We start from the raw sequence: 20591 nt of genomic DNA on the forward strand, positions 1-20591 counted from the left end.
TGATCTCTTGTTAATGAATGTGAACTCTCAAATCCTGGTTTGTCAACGGATAATAAGAGAACTTGAATGTCAAAAGTAATTCAACAAGTTGGTTTTACTAACTTGTATCTACATTGTGAACAAAGATTGAGTTTAGAGATCGTTTTATCGAGTTGTTTAAACTCACTTTAGTTCAACCCATCCTGAGAAAGTAATTATATAAAAAAAATCAAGCTAAGTCGACTGCTACCCACCTAATCATCGCTCTAGTCGTGCCTCGATCGCCTCACGTATGGTTTTCCAAAGTGTGTGATCAAGTCGAGCCATGATTAGTGCTTGATAAAATGGATTGGTTGCGAAGTTAGCATCTACAGATCCCTCCACTGGTGATTTCTCGAATCTATATCACCTTTCATGGACTTGGATTCTTTGGCCTAATCACGAGTCAACTGTGATGTTGTTCGACATCCACATCTGTCTCATGTGCCATAGAATTCCCACGCCGACTTATCGACGAACCTCTTTCTTTGTGTCTTACAAAAAGGGTTGCATTGCATCCTATTCGGTCTAGACAATTGCTATTCACCTGTCCACTGTTCTCTCAACAGACTCATGTTATCAAAAAAAAGCAAACTGCACACATGGAGTCTTATGTGTTTTTCTGGCAGACAACGTCTCTATTGATGGACATCCCTAATTAGCTTAAAATGATACATGCTATACCCACTTGAGGAACCAACATCTTGGAGTACTCATCTCTACTCGGAACTGTCTTATGCTATCGCTATTATGGATAGGGTTACACGCCTCTCTACTCTTAGAAGTCTTTCGTTCTGAATCTCGGGACGAGATTCTTTTAAGGGGGGGAAGGTTGTAACACCACAGGTGTTTATTGTCGGCTCAATCACGAGTGCAGACTTTAACATGTGATAGCGATGAATAAAATGGACACTAAATTTTAATCATCTTCGTCTATCACGATTTTGATATCGTGTCTGTCTCCATCTGTCTAAATTGTCCTAATTTATTTTGCAAAATTCAGACTTTAGTAATCTTCCGAAACATTGAATCCAATATGATTGGGTTGAGCCATCGACATCTCGTCTAAAACACTATCTCATGAATCATCTGCATTTCTGTCCATTTGGACTATTCTAAATATTTTATGAAGTTTGAAATTTAAGAATCTTCCGAGACGTCGAGTTCTGTACTGTGCGAATCACTCGAGTGGGTGAAAATAAATTTAGAAAGTGTCTAAACTTTATAATCCGACCGCGCACATTATTGGAGAAAATTCATGTGCGAGGTTTATATTTTGGATATAGATAACGGATAGGAATTCATCTGACTCCAGCATATTCACTAAATAAAATCATATCTGAATATTGTGGTCAATCTTATTTTGGTTCGACCCTTTTATATACCTTTTAGAACTTAATTTCCGAACCCCAAAATATTTACATGTTTATTTTGTTAAAAGTTTGGACAAGAAAAATCAACATTCTCCTTAACTCCCCACCGTATGTCACACATAGCATTATCCCTTGCCGTATCCTCATCATGAGATCATTTGATTTGTTTAGAAGCTCATCTCATACTCATGTCATTGTTGTGCTTATCTGCTTTCTCTGCAAACACACTTAGATTGACGTGTAGACTCCTCCAATTGAGCACGTCATCTCCTCTATCCCCACGCGTCTCCTGCTCGATGTTTCCAAAGCCAAGTGCTCCTTCTCCACGCCGCTCAGCCTCCTCTCTGTTTCAGCCGTGGAGCATCAGCAATCCACATCATCTCCCTTGGCCGAGCGGTTCCCTTGCGGCGCCCAGGATCCTTCCCAGACGCGCTCGGCTCCCTGGTCTGTCACCTTGCCGGCGTTCCCCTCCACCTAGCATGCCCGTCAGGCCCTCTCTTCGCCACCCTGCCATGGAGCTCGTCCCATGCCCAACGCCGGCCAACCTCACTTCCCATGGTCGTCCCTTCCTCCTTCCTCCCTATGGTCGACGGCCTCACCTTCCATGGCTTCCAAGATCTGCTCAACATCCATTCTAGCGCGCACCCCTGCTTCCGTTTCCTGGTGGCCGACGCCCCCTCCCTGGAGCTCGCCCTTGCTCATCCACTCGTCCTCGTCTTCATTGCGGGCATCAGCGCCCTTCGCCTCCTGCCGGTGAGCAGCTCGCCGCCGGTCGTTGCGACTCCATCCCGCTTGGTCACGTTTGTCTCGCTGCTCCTTCCAATCAGCACCTAGCGCTGCTCATCCCGTCGTTGATCTGCGCTCCAAGCTCTCCTTGATGTTGTATTCGGTGGGCAGGAGAGAAATTGGAGGAATCTGGCGAAGAAGAAAAGAACCCTGTCTGTCGCGCCCAAGCCGCGTCGAGCCCCTTCGTCTCGCCCTTTCCCTACACCTTCACTATCCATGGTCGCTACTCTCCTTTCCCTGATTAATACTAGGCGCAGCAGCAGCAACATGCCAGATCTCTGTAGCCCAGGTGAGACTAACTGCTTGTGTTTTGTTTATTCCCCACCAATTCCTATATTTGATTATTTACTGTATATGTTTGTGTGTTTGTGGTGGAGGTAAATCCTAGGAAATTTAGATGAGAAGAAAGCTTTAGCGAGGCGCTTGCCAAGTGCTTGGTGAATCGCCTCAATCGGATGTGGTTGTCGATCTCGCGGAGTCGAGTCGAGTTTAGTCGTGGTAAGTCGATCCATTGTTTCCGATAGTCGGATGAATGATTAGTTTGTGTGGATGTATAAGGCTTGTGCTATTAAATTGATTTGTGTTATGTGAATGAAATTATTTTCATGAGTATGTATTAGTATCAACATATGTTGGAGATAGTTCTATGTTTTAGTGGTCATGTTATTTGATATTTATTAACCGAATTCCGGTTGAATGGATGTATATGCATAGTCTCATTAGAGTAGTTCTTCATTTGCAATATGAACTTTAGTTTGAAGATACAAACTCATACGAAGTGATTGTGTGCATGGTTATCAAGTATACCAATCTATCTATGTGATTAAGTAGGTGGTTTTAGTTCTACTTTAAGGTAAGGTGTTAGAATATTTGAAGTACCAAGCACATGAGAATTGTATGAGTTAACTAGGAGCTAACTTAAAATTATTACTGTTTGGACCACATGTCTAGTTTTAGTTATGCAGCTAGTTTAGGGAAGTAAAACATGATTTCTATAAAAGTGTTATATAGAAACGTTATAGCAAACTTATTTATCTTGCTTGTGCTAAAATTTCATGACCATAGGTTTAGTAGTTTAGGAGTTATGATTTTTCAAAGTCCAGTATCAGAATCTGTCCAGATTCTGTACTGATTTCGAAAATGACCTTGTTTGCCCAAGTTAAACTAAGAATCAGCCCTTAGTAATTATAGAAGAATTGTAATAATTTTCTTAAGCTTTCCAACAAATTTTGGATCACCCTTTTTGGTGATATATAAGTTAAGTTACAGCTGTTTGAAGTGCGATCTCTGAATTTGTCCAAATTTGGACAGCAGAGCCTTTCTCATGTTTTCTGACCTTAATATATATTGAATTAATCTGGGATGTTTATAAATGAATTGTAGATAATTCTATTAGCCTTCTAAAAAGTCTAGGATCACCTACTTTGGATGCCTGAAACTCTAGATATAGATTTTTGAAGTGAGTAGTCGATTTCTGTCCAAATATGGATAGAATTTATGTTTAGTTCTGTTTGGCCTTTCTAAATGTCGAATCTTGTTGTGATGATAATACCAAAATTGTAGGACTTTATAAGCTTTCCAAAAAGTTTTAGTTTACTATTTTTGGATGAATATTGTGTAAGTTATGAATAAAACAACTAGCTGTTGTTCTGGTGTCCAAATTCAGCAAATATGAAATGATTACTTGGAGTTGCTTTTGTGAGGATACCTGTATTTGGTTAGTTCTTGTCTTGATTAATGAAGTCTTGTAGTGTCAAATGGTTGTTTCTTTTCTTTCTTAATGCTTGCTTTAGACTTTAGCATTTTGGAGAAGGAAGTAAATGCCTTGGTGAATGTATTTGAGTAGTGACTATTTAGGCCTTGTATGTGCATAATGAAATAGTAATGCAAGTAGTAAAATTTAACACTTCTCTCGTCTATCCGTGATGTTACCCTTTATTGCTTATAGTCTTACAAATGTCTATGATCTTGATAATGTTTACTTGCTTAATCGAATGGTGTAATAATTTGTTTGGTTGATGTGTTATGCCTAATAGGTTAGATTAGTAGTTCTAAGAACTAGTTGAAATACTTCTATTCATAAACCTAAATTAAGTATCCGAAATTGATAAGTCTACGAGTAGTAACCTATCGATGTTATGCTTTAGCTTAAGGCTTGTGTTTAGTTACGTTGCCTAATGTTTGAATTAGGTCCGATTAAATCGAGGATCATGATTATGTAGATTTTCTCTCATGTTTGATTATGTATGTTGGTGAGATCTTGCCTGTAATATTGAGTTTTCTTCCTTGTGACATTGTTTAGCCTTATTATTCCTTCCTATGTTCATACATGTGCATTATGCATATCATTTAGGTACGCTAATTGATCACGTGATGTGGAGGACAAGAGCTGGATTTGTCTCATGGTGATGCTGATGAATAAACCTGAAGATTGATGATCTGATCGAGTGCCAGAATAGGAGATGCTCGCCAAACAAGCATCATCTAACAACACTAACCTAGTGTCATCCCAGGCAAGCCCCAGTGCATTTGCCCCTTCCTTGTGTTTTAAATGCTTTATCACGTTAAATGATGCATTAGGTGATAGGAGTTGTGTGATGAACAATTGATGCATTACCATTCCTTGGAAGTTGAATACTATACCTTGATCCCTGATTTATAAAAAGAATTGATAATGCTTAACCCTGCTTAGAAACTGAAAAATCCTTTGTTTTCAAAAAGAATGATGTGGAACATTGGTTATGGGCTTTTTGATTCGAAAATCAAAACAAACTAAAGTGATGGATCCTCTACGGCCGGAGTGGACTCGTCACTCGAAAAGAGTATCCCTGTCGGGTACCAAAAATGGGGAAATGGTTAATAAATCTAGACCAGCGCTGAGCAGACAAAGTCACCCGTCTGTGTCGATTAAGGATCGTACCGTTGACTGGCCTGTTGTGGTTGAGACTTTGCAACTAGCCACATACCCTGGTATGGGACAGGGAAAGCTTGAACCCGGCTATTCCATATGTGAAGAGACAATCGCGCACTGGGAGTGGAGAGATGGCGGGACTAGCATGTACCCTCCTGGCATAGTAGGACGCCTAGTAGGGTAATGTTCTCTCGGGTGGCGTGGACCTATTCATGTAGTGGAGGACTCCGTGGGAACGGTTGACATATGCAAGGGTTAAGTGCTACATATGTCGTGTGGTTAGAGATCCCCAGCTGGGTATAATCGGTTCGAATCGTCGTTGCTCCTCGGTTATGGAGACTCATCCCGGTGACCATCATCATAGTTAGCAAGTGAAATATGAGAATGAATAAAATGCAGCTAGTATAGGCCAAGTGCTTGAACTAGACTAGGTAAATATAAATTCAGGTAATAACCTAACTAGTGAAATAAAACTTGGCTTAAGGATCAACTGGTAGCAAGCTTTTCTGCAAAAGGAGTCTTCGATCATTGATAAACCTTACCTTGATTCCCAATCAACTAGCATACCCTTGAGAGTCTTTTCTTTAGTCGGGTAAGTCTTGCTGAGTAATTGCGTACTCAGGGCTTTATTCCCTGTTGTTTTTCAGGTTATAAGTTTGTTCTGTTGTAGATGGTGCTAAGTGTCGATGGGCTTGGCCTTCTTATATAAGTATATCCCATCTTTAGCTTTTTATTGAGGATTGTCACTTAAGCTAACATGTAATTTAAAACTTATAAATGCTTTATACATTTTAAAGTGTAATTCTTTTGAATCACTTTCTTTTGTAATCACTCCGATAATTGTATAATGTAAACTTATTGTAACATGTAATCATTTTGCAATAAAGAATTTATTTCCGCTGCAAATGTTGGTGTGTGATTTGTGTTAACTTAATCCTGCGATCTTGGTGGTAAGTCGTTTATCCGGGGTCATCGGGGCACTCGGACGGATCATGTTAAGTTGTTTGGTGCACATGCATAGTCGTCTGAGGTCTTTGAGACAATGACAGGTGCATGTGGGCCCGATAACTTGGGAGGTTCTGCGACAACTAAGCTGATTGATAATGACTTATTTATATGCCAAATTTATGTTGGTGACATAATATTTGGTTCTACTAACCAATTGTCTTGTGAGAAATTTAGAAGGATTATGATCAAGAAGTTTGAGATGTTGATGATGATCGGAGCAGCGCAATTACTTTGGATGAGACAAGTCTTCAAGAACTTTGACAACAATCTGAGCAAAGTCCCCCTCCTATGTGACAATGAGAGTGCTCTCCAAATAGGTGATAACCCTATTGATCACGACCGCACTAAGCACATAGACATCTGGTATCAATTTTTGAGAGATCACTCACAAAGGTGAGATATCGTTATAGACCATGTGAACACCCATAAATAGTTAGTCAATGTCTTCACCTAGATCTTAGATGAGAGAAGATTTTGTGAGCTTAGGAGTGAGATAAATATTTTTTATTCTCGAAACATGGAGTGAAATATTGCACACATTGCTTATTTGTTATACCTTTGATCAACAAGTGCTCTTTTAATTGGTACAATTTCAATTGTTCATATTTGCTTGTACCAAGGTTCAAATCATAGAAAATCATCTCTGGACCTTACAAGTCCAAGTGCATAAGTTAAACAACTATTCAACACTTGTATACACACATTCAGGGGGAGGGTGGTCTATAGATTGAACTTTTAGGACTAACAATGTTTTCAATTTTATTATGTGTGGTCTCAAATTGAAAGGGAAATTGAGATTTTGAGCAAAGGAAAGCGCTTCCGCTGCATTTTCGGTATCAAAGACCTTTTGCCTCGTTCCATGCCTCATTGCTATTATTTAACCTCTAGTTGTCTTATCTTATGGGGAGTAATGTCAAAGGTCACTTTAATTATTTCTGTTTTTGGCACTTGACGCCGAAGGGAGAGAAATTATAGCCCAAAGAAAATAGACCAACCCACGACTTGAGTTTTTTAAAAAAAAATCAGTTTTTTGTGAATTTATCAATTGGTATATGAGATTCTCTTATGAAATCTTTGCCAAATAGAGAGAAGAGAAATTTTGGCCAAAGCAAATGTATTTAAAAAGAATGGGGGAGATTTAGATTTACAAAACAAAAGACTCTTTGTTATAGGGGGAGAAATTTTCAAAACCTTGAAAAAGAGTTTGATTTGCAAAAACACAAGCAAGTGGTGTCTCATATGGTCCAATATGCTAAAACTGTTAAAAACCTACATCCAACTTAGTTCTAAAATTTAATTTTCACCTTGCGAACGTATGATGAATAGCAGACAAGTTAGCAAGTTTTATTATTCATATTTGCTTTGGTCATGTTGGTCTCAACCACCAAAAAGGGCAAACTGAAAGTGAATTGTGCTATATGCCATTTCTAGTCTGATTTTGGTGATTAATGACCAATAGAACCCTAAGATCTAACTAGTTTGCTAAGTATGTGCTTGCAGGTTCATAAGTGTCAAATTCAGAGATTCAACTCAACTATATAGCTCAATCCAAGGCTAAGAAGGGCATATTAGGGATAAGGTATGTTATAAGTGGTTTATATACTTGGATAAGTTCTAAATGCCCTTAGAAATGTTTTTGAGCACATTAGAGGATTGAGAAGTCACAATATTGGAAAAGGTGTTTTTGGAGCAAAGGTTGAGCTAGAATAGAAAACTAAGTTGGAGAAGTTAAAGAATTGAAGTTTCATGACTTAGACTAGTTTGATAGTCACAAGAAATGATTGTCTAAGTCATAGGAACACCCTCAAGGAAAGCCAAATCAATTTGAAGAAGAATGTTCATTTTGAGCTTTAACTCAGCTGGTCTGGGGTGCATTAAGCCTTGTTTCTAGTGAAACCTGTAGAAGGTCTTTGGTAGCCTAGCGCACCGGACCTATCCCGTTGTGCACCAGACCACTTACACACAGAGCTCTACAAAAGCACTCCTGTGGCCAGGTGCACTAGATCAGTCTGATGGCGCACCAAACCACTTTACTAGAGAGGTAAGCAGAGAAACCCAGAAGGAATTCGGCATACCAAACCAGTCCGGTGTGAACCAGACATGTTAGGTCCAACAGAAACTTTAGCTTTCAACGGCCAACTCTAATGACTGCTGACATGGCGAGACACGTAGAGGGGTCTGGCACGGACTGGTCCGGTGCCACCGAGCAGGGCAATGTTAGAGCATATCCTATTGACTAAGGTGATCATTGGAGGTCCAGTGGTGCACTAGGCTGGTCTAGTGCACCCGAGGAAAGCAAAAATTTAGCAATCTACTTAACAACTCTTTGAGGGGTTGGGGCTATAAATACCCCTAGATAGTCCATTCGAGACATCAGTCACCATTAGAGTTATGCATCATTCCCAAACACTTGTGCAACATCTTAAAGCCATCCGAGAGATCCGAGCACTCCATTTGAGTAGAGATAGTCATTCTAGAGGGAGTGTGCTCTTATGATCTGCATTCTTGGTGTTGTGTTGTTGTGTTTCTTGCTCTTGTGTGAGTGATACTATATTGTAAAGGCTAGTGAATTATCCCGATCCTTTGGGACCAAATGTGATACAATTACTAGTCCTAGGAGGCTAGTAAACATATTTATTTCATCAGATGGAACAGAGTCTAATACAAGAATATTACAACACAAAGTGTGAGTCTCTGAGGAGCGAGAACTGGCCCTAAGACACAAGTATGTTGGGTGCAGACATAGCCCCTTCTAGTCAAACATTGTAGAAATGAAATCTTCAGCCACTAAAAGAATCATAAAGCCATAGGTGAATACTTTCATATACCACAAGACCACTCTAAGTCGTTTTAGCATGAGACCTATGTTATACATGCAAGTATTTGGAGTAGATGTTGAGTCACTCTTTCTCTTTTTTTAAGTAAAGTGGTTTAAAGCCTAAAATCCCATAGACAGAAATAAACATTTCTTTCTTTAAACACCATTGGGCTCCTCTCCCCCATGGCACACAATGTCCTTAAAAGCAAACGCACACATACAACCCTTTCCTTTTTCGAACCAAAATTCTCTAATTGTCATAGCCATACCCAACCCATCCATAACAGCGGGCATGGCTATTTTAATAGATTTTGACTCTGCATAGAGGTACACTTTACCCACTAGTCTGGCTCTGCAGTCTCACTTCCATGTGACCCGATACCAAAACCCATCCTCCCTTGCATGGCTTTACCTTGGCGATTATACCGAGAGGAAAAGGCTACCATCTCGCCCAAACCAGGACGGTAATGCTCCCCTTCCTTCTCCTTTCGATGCTCCCCGCCACCGATAACCCTAGGGTTTAGCTCATGCAAATATGGATTGAGTGACTCCCATATAGCCTCTAGTGGTTGTACTTTTGAGAGTTTAGGTAGTGAAATATGACAAATTGATCCTTATGCAAATTGAGACAAGACTTCATGCTCTTGCCGAACCTGGTTGATCCAACTTCTTATAGCCGCCCCAAGACCAGGCAGTCCCAATCATCCCGCTCTTGGTGGTGAGGGTTGCTGGGGGCCTTCGTCTTCCGAAGTTCCTCAAAAACATGGCTCACTATTTGTTTCCAGCATGCTATTAGGTATTACAGCCTTACAGGAGCTTCGTTACCAGAAAAGCTTCAACATAACTCAAGGGAAGTATGACGAAGCAAGCTTCGTCATGATGAAGCAGGAAGGCGACGTAGGGAGAAGATGTTGTTCAAGTTATTGAATATAAATGACAATTTGTCCATGTGACATTTGTAAACCTTGTATGTAATTGTTAAGGGTATGAATGTAATAATGTACGAAGTTGTACGATTGCCTTTAAATAGATGAACAGTACCCCGTACTGTTCATGATGGATTGTAATTGCACTCGCGTCATTATCTTCACGCAAACCGAAGCAGTTGAGAACAAGTGACCAACAAGGGTGATAACCCTTCACCTTACCTAGATTTTCACAAAGTACATTTCTTTTTCATCAAAAGACCATGTTCTCCTATATGATGAGAAAATATGAATAAATCATGCATGCTAGAACTTTGTACTCACGAGATGCAAAGATCCCTCCCTCTAACTAGGGCTTAGGATTTAGTGTAAACGACTAGGTATTTCATGCATCAAGGGAAAAGTTAACTACCTCCGTCGAAGTTTTCGTGGCACTGAAGATCTACGTCGGAGGGGTTGGGCTTCTGCCATTCTTCCGGAGCTAGGGTTTCTGAGATGTCGGTCTCGGCTTCGTGTAGCAACACAAACAGTAAAACAATACATCAATCACTTTCTCAACAAATAAAAGATGTGATTATATTAATTCATATATATATATAATTTTTATTATATACAAATATATTTTACATTCTATTTTATATATTTATTATATATTTATTTTTTTGGAAGGATATCTCTTCTTCTTTCTTGAAAATAAAGATTTATTGGAAAAGAATAAGCCACCATAGAGAAGAACAACCTCAACTTTTTTTGAAAATAAGGATTTTATATTCTATATTATACATTCGAAAGAGCTTGAAATTATGGTAAGTAGCATATGCCAATGAAATACAAATTGACTCAAGACTAGCTATAGGTGCAAAAGTTTCATCGAAATCTAAACATTCGACTTGTGTGTACCTTTAGCAATAATCATACCTTATTCCTTGTCACCACATAATGATCATCTTGCTTGTTATGGAAGACTGAGTTGCATGCGTATCTGTATGGCCCTCACCTTGGAGCTTTACGCAAACATCTTCTCCAACGTCCTCCAGGGCTCCAGGCATTGCATGTAGAGGTGGCGAGAACGTCTTGGGTGAGGGAGGAGTTGATGATGATGAGAATGAGCTGGTCCTGGTGGTACCAGCTAGTGAAGTCGGGGATGATGACGATGGTGCGACCACCTTCAGATTCTAGTTCAATGATGATGGTCCATCGAGGAGCCATCGAGGATCGAATCGACATGGCCACTAAGCCCTAGCTTCTAAGGTAGGGGAGAACCTAGGTTACAGAAGGCACTTGTCATGGTTCAGTTTGATACTCACTATATGGCTGAACACCGGAGTGGGCATGGAGCTGAGGCTAGTAACACTACCAGAATTCGGCTCTTTGTCGAGTGTCAAATGATTTGCCGAGTGATTTTTCGGACACTCGGCAAAGAAGCTCTTTGCCGAGTGCCAAGCAAAAAACCTTCGGTAAAAAACACTCGGCAAAAAAACCCTTTGCGAGTGTTTTATTTTTGACACTCGGCACAGAACGCGAGTCCGGTAGTGTAACCGAGTGGCTGGTAGAGCTGATGGAAGACATGGTGACTTCTTAGAGTGACGGATCATAGCTCTAAGTACCATAAAAGAGTTTGTGCATCACACTGATCCCCTTGGGACCTAGTTCTATTTATAGGCGAAGAATGAATGGTTTAAAACGTGAACATGGATCCATGATGCTTGAATTGCAGCATCCCTGATCCATGAATTGCTGCATCCCTGATCTATGAATTGTTGCATGACTAAAGGCCCGTTTGGTTCTTTTAGTCCAGGAATTAAAGTTTAGTTAGGAGACTAAAGTTTAGTACATACCTTGTTTGTTTTTAGTGACTAAAAGTATTCAAAACGCATTAAATGAATCATAAGAGGACCAAAATATCACTAAGCATTTTCATTCTACTAGTGCAACTGAAATAGAGGAACAAAAAAAATACAATTTATACGGTTTAGCCTCTTTTAGCCATCCCTTGAGTGACATCCACAGAATTAAATTCAGTTCTAATAATTATAATTTAGACATATCAATTAAGTTAATATGATTTTATATAATATATTTATATACTACTATTGATCATATAGGAGAGATTTATATGCTATATTTTTAATATAGAGGAGTGAGTCGAGTAGCGTGATATAAATTACAGAGTAGAAACATAGACTAATGATACATAAAATCAATTTTCATCTCCCATTCTATGAATTTAAAAGACCTATATTAAATTTAAAAAGTAGTGGAATATCAAATTCCAAACAAAATAACCTACTCTATTAACTAAATTTCAATTCTTCAAAATGAAGGGATCCAAATGGCCCCTAAGCGATAATAGAGCTTTAACAATCAGTGATATTTAGTGCTCTTCAAGTCAAATATTCAAGTATGGAGAATTGGCATGGTATAAAATCTAGACATCACTTCATCTTGCCACACAAACGTGCCTCGCGAGGATATGGGATGAATCGCAACAAAGCAGCAATGACTGATATCATTCACTCAATTGTTTTCTCTATACAATACAATAGCTATGTACAACAGCATACATAAGAATCCACAAATCTTCAGCACGACTAAGAAAAAGGCAGCAACTTGATTTAACTACAGTATGGGCTCCAAAATAAACCCAAAAAAGTTAGGCTCTCATCGTTCTCGGAGATCAATCATATCAAACTTTATGTCGGTGTCCATGTACACATGGGAGCATTGCTTGTAGATTGGCGAACCATCAAGAGGTGCCTTATGAGGATGGAAACCTCTCTCTTGACAATCATGGATCACGCCCATACCACCTGGATCCGTGAGATGAAATATACCATGTTTTCTGGTCAAACAAACGCATAACCATGATCACAGTCAGATGTCTGTTGATGCTATGATGCTTACAAACTACAGAAAGTGTAACACAACGCAAGTTGACAAACAACACAAAAGCCAGTTAATTCCAGGTACGAGAAGATCTGCCAAACCTATGGATAGAAGAATAGCCACAACCAAATTAGGTTTACAACATAGATAGTTTATATTTTAAAACTTGCAAAGGCAATGATGACCTAAAGAAACTATACATTCCTCAAACCAATTCATTAAGAAGGAAAAGGCGCACAAATTCGAGTTGAAGCGGTCTCAAACATAGAAAGTTGAGATGCACTAACACCTCCCACCTGAACCAGTTTAGCTAGTCACACATCCTGAAACTATATGTTCCTTCTAACCAAGTTACTATAACACTGGAAAATAGAAGAAACATTGAAAAACATGACATCCATGAAAATCAGTATCAGGAAATGATGTACAGTATCATATATCAACAGAAGCGTTGAAGAAAAAAAATGCATATCAACATGATAGATGGATAACCTTGTTGTGTCAGTAGGTGCCATAACTATTGCAATTGCTTCAGGCAGCATGACCTATCAGCAAAAAGAAAAGGCAAACCACATAACCAGATTAAAACATTAAGTATTTTCAATTGATAGACCAGTGAATAGTAAGCAAATTAGCAGGATGAACTTTTCTTAGTGTATGTGTGGCGCCAAAATCTAATCTTTGGGTATGGATTAGTATTCCAGAAGATAATCCATCATTGTTAAACCTACTGTGACCAGTCATCGAGGTCATTCTATTGAAGAATAGTAAATGGGGAAGAGCACATTAACTGTTGCACACATGAGAAGCAGATACCAAAATATTTTTTTTGGGTATGGATTAGTATTCCAAAAGAGGATTAGGCATAGATAAACCTACTGTGACCAGTCATTGAGCTCGATCTATTGAAGAATAGTAGATGGGGAAGGACACACTAACTATTGCACACACATAAGAAGCGAATACCAAAGTTTAATTACTAGAAAACACTTTACCAAATCTAAACTTTGGGTATGGATTAGTATTCCATAAGAGGATGGAACAAAATTAAATCTACAGTGACCAGTCATTGAGCTTATTTTATTGAAAAAATAGTAGATGGACCCAATCTCATTGAGCTACTCCATGGATCATTCAATCGAGAACTATGAAAATGCATTAAGGACATGTATTAGTATTAGAGAACATCTACACAATAGCTACAATTCAGTGAGTTTTTCCACATTTGAACAATAAAAAGAATAGTTATGAATCAAATAAGATCAAGTGCTGAGGGACTGATTGCTGTGATATAACCAGAGATCTGCACCATCAAATAAGCAGAAACATATTGTGAGATCCAGTCTGCCAGCATTACCTGATAAGAATAATGGTTGTGGAGGTCAACGGAAGAAAGGAAGCAGGACTGTGTTGGATGTGTCTGGGGGAAAAGAAAACATTGAAGAATGTGATATTTTCTCCAGCATGAGTAAAGCAACCACAGTTGCAAGTGATTCCAAGACTATTTGCACTTTTGCAGGTACAGAAAACATCAAACAGCACATGTAATTTTACAAGATATTACCAACTCCTGAAAGATTGGGAGAATATTTAATACCAAAATTGCAATGGACACATAATATAAACATGCAAGTGCATGATGTAAAAGTTAAATGATAAATCATAGTTTAGTACATACAATGCTATGTGAACTGCTAAATGTTGGTCAAATTCTTATGTACTACAGAAGACCAATAAGACAAAAGCACTGGGTCATGCACTGCTCAACATGCACAATGAGACTCCCAGCCTGGTGTAGCAGAAATGGAGACCATAGGCAAAAGTATCTATCAGACACCCAAGCTTCCATGTTCCATGACAGGTCAATCCAAGCTAAAAAAAAATCATATCATAATATCCATATTTATAAGCACATGCAGTGCTTAAGCAGATGTTTTCAAGCCAGAAGCAACATGAAAACAAGTAAGCATCTTCATCAGTACGTTCTTACAAATATCGAGTGTAGTTAAGGGCGCAGGTGAGTACTCAATGGTGTCTTGTGGGTCAGCTAGCCTAGTTCATTTCTCTCCCTAAATTAATTAGGTGGCATGGCATTCTAGTTCATTTTAACAAGCCTAAGGTCGACCCAATAACCCAAAACATGTCGGACTTGCATCCCTAAGTGTAATCCATATACCCTTTTTCTCCTCTGGGGGATGCAGACATCCTCCCTCCATCCTGAAATAAGGTATCTAAGCAATTTTAGGACATATTATATAGTAAAACAAATGACACATGTAACCCTCCTTGATTATCATGTTTGGATTGGTGATGGACATTAACGGTAGCCTGGTAGGTATGCATGTGAATGTTACATTTTATAGAGTTTGTACACCTAGAATCCCTTATATTTTGGGACAAATTTGAATGTTTGGATACCTTATATTACAAGATGGACGGAGTAAAGTACATCTACCTTATTCACTTGAGAAACCAAAAGGAAGTGTCCAAGTTAGATAGAACTCACATGAATCCAACCAAGAGTGAACAGTGAGCCCATGTCCTGAACTTCAAATAGTTCTTCTTCATTTGTAGCTTCACACTGGACAAAGAAAGTCATGTCATTCAGTACTAAACTCAGGTACAGGGTACAGCATGGCATGTGTGGTTAACTAGCAATAAAAAAGGAAGGGGATGGAACAGGGGATACAGATAAAAAGGAAGTAAAAACTAAGGTCCTACCGTAACAGATGTCGATTTCTGCTTTGGGATAATTAAGGTTGTCACATAAAAAGTTCTATTTTTCTACATGAAAAATACAGTGTCAGAAATCCAGCAAACCACCATTCTTATTTCCTATAAGTGATGTATACATACCAGGGTACCAGCAAGAACCCCACAGGTTTCTAAGCTTCTTTTGGTGTTTGACTCGGCAACCCTTAGAAAACAATCCATCAACTTGATCGGCTAACAACAACGCACAATGAATTAAACAATCGAAGTTTAAAAGGTACATAAGTTAGAAATTTTAGAAATGGAATAGATAGAACAAAAATTGTTATAGGTGAAATATGTATGCATGAACTGCAATGTGATGGCAGATATAGATTTAAAAAAGAAAAAAAACGCATTTCAAACTTACAACATGCAAGTTCTGAAAACGGGCAGTTCCCGAGGTCGGAAGTCCTGGTGTTGGATCAGCAACTCTTGATGGAGAAATTGGTCTTTGTACCTCTGCCAGAACTGGTGGAGGAGAAGGTTGTTTGATATTCAACTGTAACAACTCTTCTTCCAAATTAGCAGAAGTAAATGAAGTGTGTTCGTCTGCTGATACAGACCATCGACCATCATCAAGAGAGAGAACAGATTTCATATCGTCATTGTCATTGGAGGGGCTATCTGGAGGTGGAGGTGCAGTACTGGGACCTTGCGGATCATCTTGGTTCAAGATGGATGGCACTAAACTGCAGAAGCAAATCATCTGATAATGTCAAGCAATAGGAAACAAAATGGCATAGCTATGAGGATGGACTACTTTCCAAATATGTAAATGATTAATTGCATCTTGTAGTCCTTCCAGCCATTTTCATACATGTCTCCTCTAGTTTAATCTGAAAGGCAAGGCTAAGTTTCTCTTTTAACTTGGGTGATCAAGAATCTTTCTTTCAAAATTCTATTCAATAGAGTCGACTTGACCAATACATGTTCAGGTGCCTTTACATTGGTACAAAATAATTAAAGTATTTGTGAAAATTTGTACAAAATAGCTAAAATTTGTAAAACAGAAAAACCATTACAACATTACTCCATAACAAAGAAACAGTAAGGCTTTATTAAACTTGCCAATATCTCATGTTTACCATTAGTAAATTATTGTAACCACACAAAATTATTGTCATGTATTGTGTTATAATTATTGCTAAAACAAAACTGGAATCTCCAAATGTACAGGTACCTTGTCAAAACAAACAGAGGGGGTACTCAAAATATCAACGAATGCATAGGATGTAGATGTGTTTGTTTATATTGCCCAAGTCCAACATAAACCCAAACATTGAATATTATAGAAACAAATATGAAGTACAAATGACATAGATCTTTAAAAAATGTTAATATTTCATCATTAAGGAAACAAAGATATTGCAAGATCTGCATTTTAAAAATAACAGTAGTGTGTCTCCAAATCAACGAATTTTAAATAATACTCTCTTTTGCTATTTTTTACAACTGTTGGATTATTTTGGTTTTCCAGTAATCTTATACATGCTGGGACAATATAAATTTTTTTATCCTCTACAACAGAATTTAGAATGGAAGAATTTCACATGATACAGTTAATATCTTAAGGTATCCCAGACTGTTTGCAATAGAAATGAGAATGGAAAAGGTATATAAAAAAGGGCAGACCCAATGTTCAAGGCCCCCACGAGTGGGAACTGGGGAAGTGATAAAATGAGGCAAGCCATCCCCCGCAACACGGAGAGGCTGCTTTGAACCTGTGCTGTGACCCAATGACTCATTGAGACAGCTCTTACCACTATTATACCAGGCCTGCCCTTCTACAAAACTATCAGAGATAATGAGCTATCACCTTGTTATATCGTTTTGTGTTAATTCAAAATTGCTTGGATACTGAACCTGTAACGAGCAGTAGGTAAATGCATAAGATAATGCCTGTATGTGATCAAATTCTCAACAAACATTAAACAATGAAGGAAAATAACTATACCTTAATTCCAGTAACAGGCCCATTCCATCGACCATTAAGACCGTTAGGTCCTAATATGGAGTGTCTAGCTAGTGTTTCTTCTTTTGGATATGGTAGATTCATATATCTGCATAGTTTAGATAACAGATGACAAGGTCTATTGCTCAAAAGTACCAAAAGAAGATAAAAAAAGATAAAAGGCACAACTATGTAATGCAAATGGCTACTGATACATCAGGGAAAGTATAGGCCAGCTTTTATCTAAAGGGAGCACACTGAACAATACAAACTGTCTAGAGAATAAAATAAAAGTCAGATGAAAGGAAATGGAAGGAATAGTCTAACTATGATTCTGACAAGTTACATAACTACTTAAGTTGTTGACCTCTTGCAATAACAATAATTTTGTAAGCCTCGTGGCCTTCTTCCTCATGCAAGAATGTTGTTTTTTTAATTTACAAAAAATAAACCATTTGAATGACCAAACAACAGAAAACCCTAGATCCAGTGTTATTCTATGAGTTTTAAATTCATTTATCTAATTGTAGGGAATTCAGTACATATCGATAGAAGTAATACCAACTGATAGGATAAAGAGAAACTACGTTAATTTATTATTAAAAAATGAACTGCTCAACTAGAGCTAGATCCTCGAACTGGTAACCCAAGCCATCTAGTGAAGATTCCAAGCAATGAATTATAGCCATGCTTGTTTACAATGAAGGAAAAACAAAATAATTTTAAACATTGTATGCTCTGTTTCTTGCCAGCGGCACTAAAATTAACTTTTATTTCCCGAACACACCCTAAGAATTAAGTTACTATATGACTATATGAGGACCATATGCGCCTTATAAGCCAATGGTTTTGCTTACAAATCATCAAGTCACTACATTGTACTCCCCTAGTTCCATAATTCTTGCTGTTTTGGACAAGTTTGAGGACAAACTTTCATTGACTATTAGTAAATTTTAAAATATTAAGTTTGAAGACATCATGTATAAATTAGGCCTTCAGCCGTAAAAAATATTTTGATCAAATTATATATTTGTTGATTTTTATATATATTAAAATCGAAAATAATAGTCAAAGCTATGTTCGTAAGGCCATGTTCGACAAGAAGCATGGAACTGGAGGGAGTAGTTTGTTAGCTAACATGTCAGCTAATCTTCCCTTTATCTAAGTAGTGGCTAACTGTTAAATAATAAAATAACTAAATGTCCACACTATAGCTATGCAAAAATGACCAAAAGGTATGCATACTGTTTCTGGACACTCAGTAATGATGCCACTTGTCTCCCAGCATGGAAGGATTTTTGCGATGCTCCATTAGTGCTACCTACAAATGGCTAAAGAAGAAAAAAGAATAAGGAATTTTAACATAAGTAAAGCATATGAGAATCTAAAAGTACATACTACATATGCTCCATCTCTTTTTCGCAGAATGCTTCACAATATTACAGGCTAGGAAATGCGGTGCATACCTGTGGAGTATAAGAGCTTGGAGTATGCTGCTCTATCCTATGAGTTGTACCATTGTCTCCATTTAGACTATTCATATTAGATTCCACAGTACCTCCTCTGTTATGATCGGCAATCTGCCGCTGCACAACTGGCTTCAATGTCTCAAGTTCTTTGATAACATCAACAAGTTTCTGCAACAAAAGACCATTCATTTTAGATAAGCATCTGGGGAAAATCATACAAGACCAGTCACAAGAAAGGAATTCAGAGATGGATTGGAGAACGCAAAAGAACATCTGGGATCAGAAAAGACTTGCTCAAAAGTATATCTAAAAATAGAGATATGTGATATTCAACCATGCAAAATTGTACACTTCTCCGACTTTGAATAATATAAATAATCTTTAACGTTGAGCTGAGAGAAATTACATCAAAAAATGCCTTTTCTCTTAACTTGAAGGCATGGTAATCACGATGCCTCGGAATTGTTTCACACAGCAAGCTGCAACCAATCAGATGTTAACTATAACACTAATACACATAACCAACCGCCTGCATGAATGTGACTGAATGTCCAGCCCACCTCGAGTATCTCAGAAGGATGACATATAGGTCGAGGAAGTTACTCTCGTTCCGATATATATTAGCCTGCCAACAACATCGGAGTACCAAGATTAAACACGATCTAATTCTCAACACTTTAGCAATCGCATTAATGACATAACAAAAATAATCCCCAATTCGTCGAATCTCATCGCCCAAAACCACCGAGGTGAACTGCCACTGCGACCAAGTCGCCCGTTAAAAAACCAAAAAGCTATACGTCAAGCGACAAGAGATGAGATCTAGAAACGAAGGAGCGATCAACCAGGTGAGCTCCGGGGGATGATTAGGGTTTTGACCTGTCGGAGGAGGCTGCCCGCGATGCGGAAGTAGTAGGGAAGGCTGATGCGGTGGTCGACGGCGATCGGCCGCGCGCAGGCCTCGATGTTGATGACGCCGGGCCTGGCTGGCTGCGGTGGCCCCATAGCCTCTGCTCCGGCGAGGTCCACACCTCTGTCGGCACGGCGGGCTCGTGGGCGACGCGGGTATATGAAAGGAGAAAGGAAGGAATGGAAGTAGACTTCGGTAGTTTGGAGGGAAGGAATTGCCGAATGTCAGTATGTCGTGAACTCGTGATGTCGTCACATTGGACTGCGGGCGGATGCGGCGCTTATGCTCTTCAAGGATCGGTAAATTTAAGTTTGACGGATTAAAAAGGTCAAGAATCTTTTATTTATTTATTTTGAAGGTCCTTAAGTTTCTCTCAAAAAAAAATTTTGTCTAAGACTAGCAAACGTTGAGAGAAATTCATGTCGTGTAAGCTATTCTAATATATTCTAAATATATTTTAGAATCCGATTTTATACTTGTTGGTGTCTTTTTGTCACCCAATACTATAATGAACCGTTTGACGTTACTTTGTACCTTTAGATGATGTAGGGTAAAATAAAGTGGTTATCCTTAATGTGGGGGTAACACCTCTATGATGGTCACCACCTATTTGGGATCAAACAGCAACGAACCCTAGAGCTTTCTCGTGATAAGCAATACTTTAGGTTCGGCTCCGTGAGGTGAACTGTGGTGGCGGTCTGCGATGGGTCGTCGGGTTGCCTGGCAGTGCTCGCTGCGGGGGCGCGGACGGTCCGCGGCTCTGGGCCGGACGACCCGCAAC

The 20591-nt window shown here is 38.8% G+C and overlaps 1 protein-coding gene and 1 long non-coding RNA gene across 4 annotated transcripts; one reads left to right on the forward strand and one right to left on the reverse strand.

Annotated features, from left to right (window-relative positions):
• Positions 1-1725: 1725 nt before the first annotated feature.
• Positions 1726-9936, forward strand: LOC100277649 (uncharacterized). Its single transcript, NR_146346.1, has 3 exons — positions 1726-2466; positions 2566-2675; positions 4531-9936. It is a non-coding gene; the product is annotated as an uncharacterized lncRNA (long non-coding RNA).
• Positions 9937-12179: 2243 nt separating this feature from the next.
• On the reverse strand, positions 12180-20126 carry LOC100283490 (mov34/MPN/PAD-1 family protein). 3 transcript variants are annotated; one of them, NM_001156390.2, is made up of 14 exons: positions 19780-20126; positions 19461-19525; positions 19307-19379; positions 18898-19068; positions 18677-18762; positions 17435-17540; positions 17297-17343; positions 15848-16169; positions 15583-15672; positions 15448-15510; positions 15233-15307; positions 14084-14146; positions 13219-13271; positions 12180-12682 (listed from the first exon to the last, which is right to left on the reverse strand). In NM_001156390.2, exons 1-14 carry the CDS (start codon positions 19903-19905, stop codon positions 12502-12504), a joined length of 1521 nt encoding a protein of 506 aa, NP_001149862.1. In that variant the 5' UTR covers positions 19906-20126; the 3' UTR covers positions 12180-12501. The 3 variants fall into 3 exon arrangements, 2 of the variants coding, with proteins under 2 accessions (NP_001149862.1, XP_035817354.1); XR_556775.3 differs by having other exon boundaries at positions 12317-12682; positions 14084-14296; positions 19780-20083; XM_035961461.1 differs by lacking the exons at positions 19307-19379; positions 19461-19525 and having other exon boundaries at positions 12261-12682.
• Positions 20127-20591: the final 465 nt, after the last annotated feature.

The sequence above is a fragment of the Zea mays genome, chromosome 8 (assembly GCF_902167145.1).
Source record: "Zea mays cultivar B73 chromosome 8, Zm-B73-REFERENCE-NAM-5.0, whole genome shotgun sequence".
Classification (NCBI taxonomy): domain Eukaryota; kingdom Viridiplantae; phylum Streptophyta; class Magnoliopsida; order Poales; family Poaceae; genus Zea; species Zea mays.

Bases quoted from the DNA above. Each gene is read 5' to 3' on its own strand.
- LOC100283490 (NM_001156390.2), bottom strand. From the start codon at position 19,905: ATGGGGCCACCGCAGCCAGCCAGGCCCGGCGTCATCAACATCGAGGCC. The intron at 18,763-18,897 runs GTATGCACCGCA...TTTCTTCTTTAG, and splicing joins CAAGCTCTTATACTCCACAG to CCATTTGTAGGTAGCACTAA. The intron at 17,541-18,676 runs GTATGCATACCT...TAAACTATGCAG, and splicing joins TTACTGAGTGTCCAGAAACA to ATATATGAATCTACCATATC.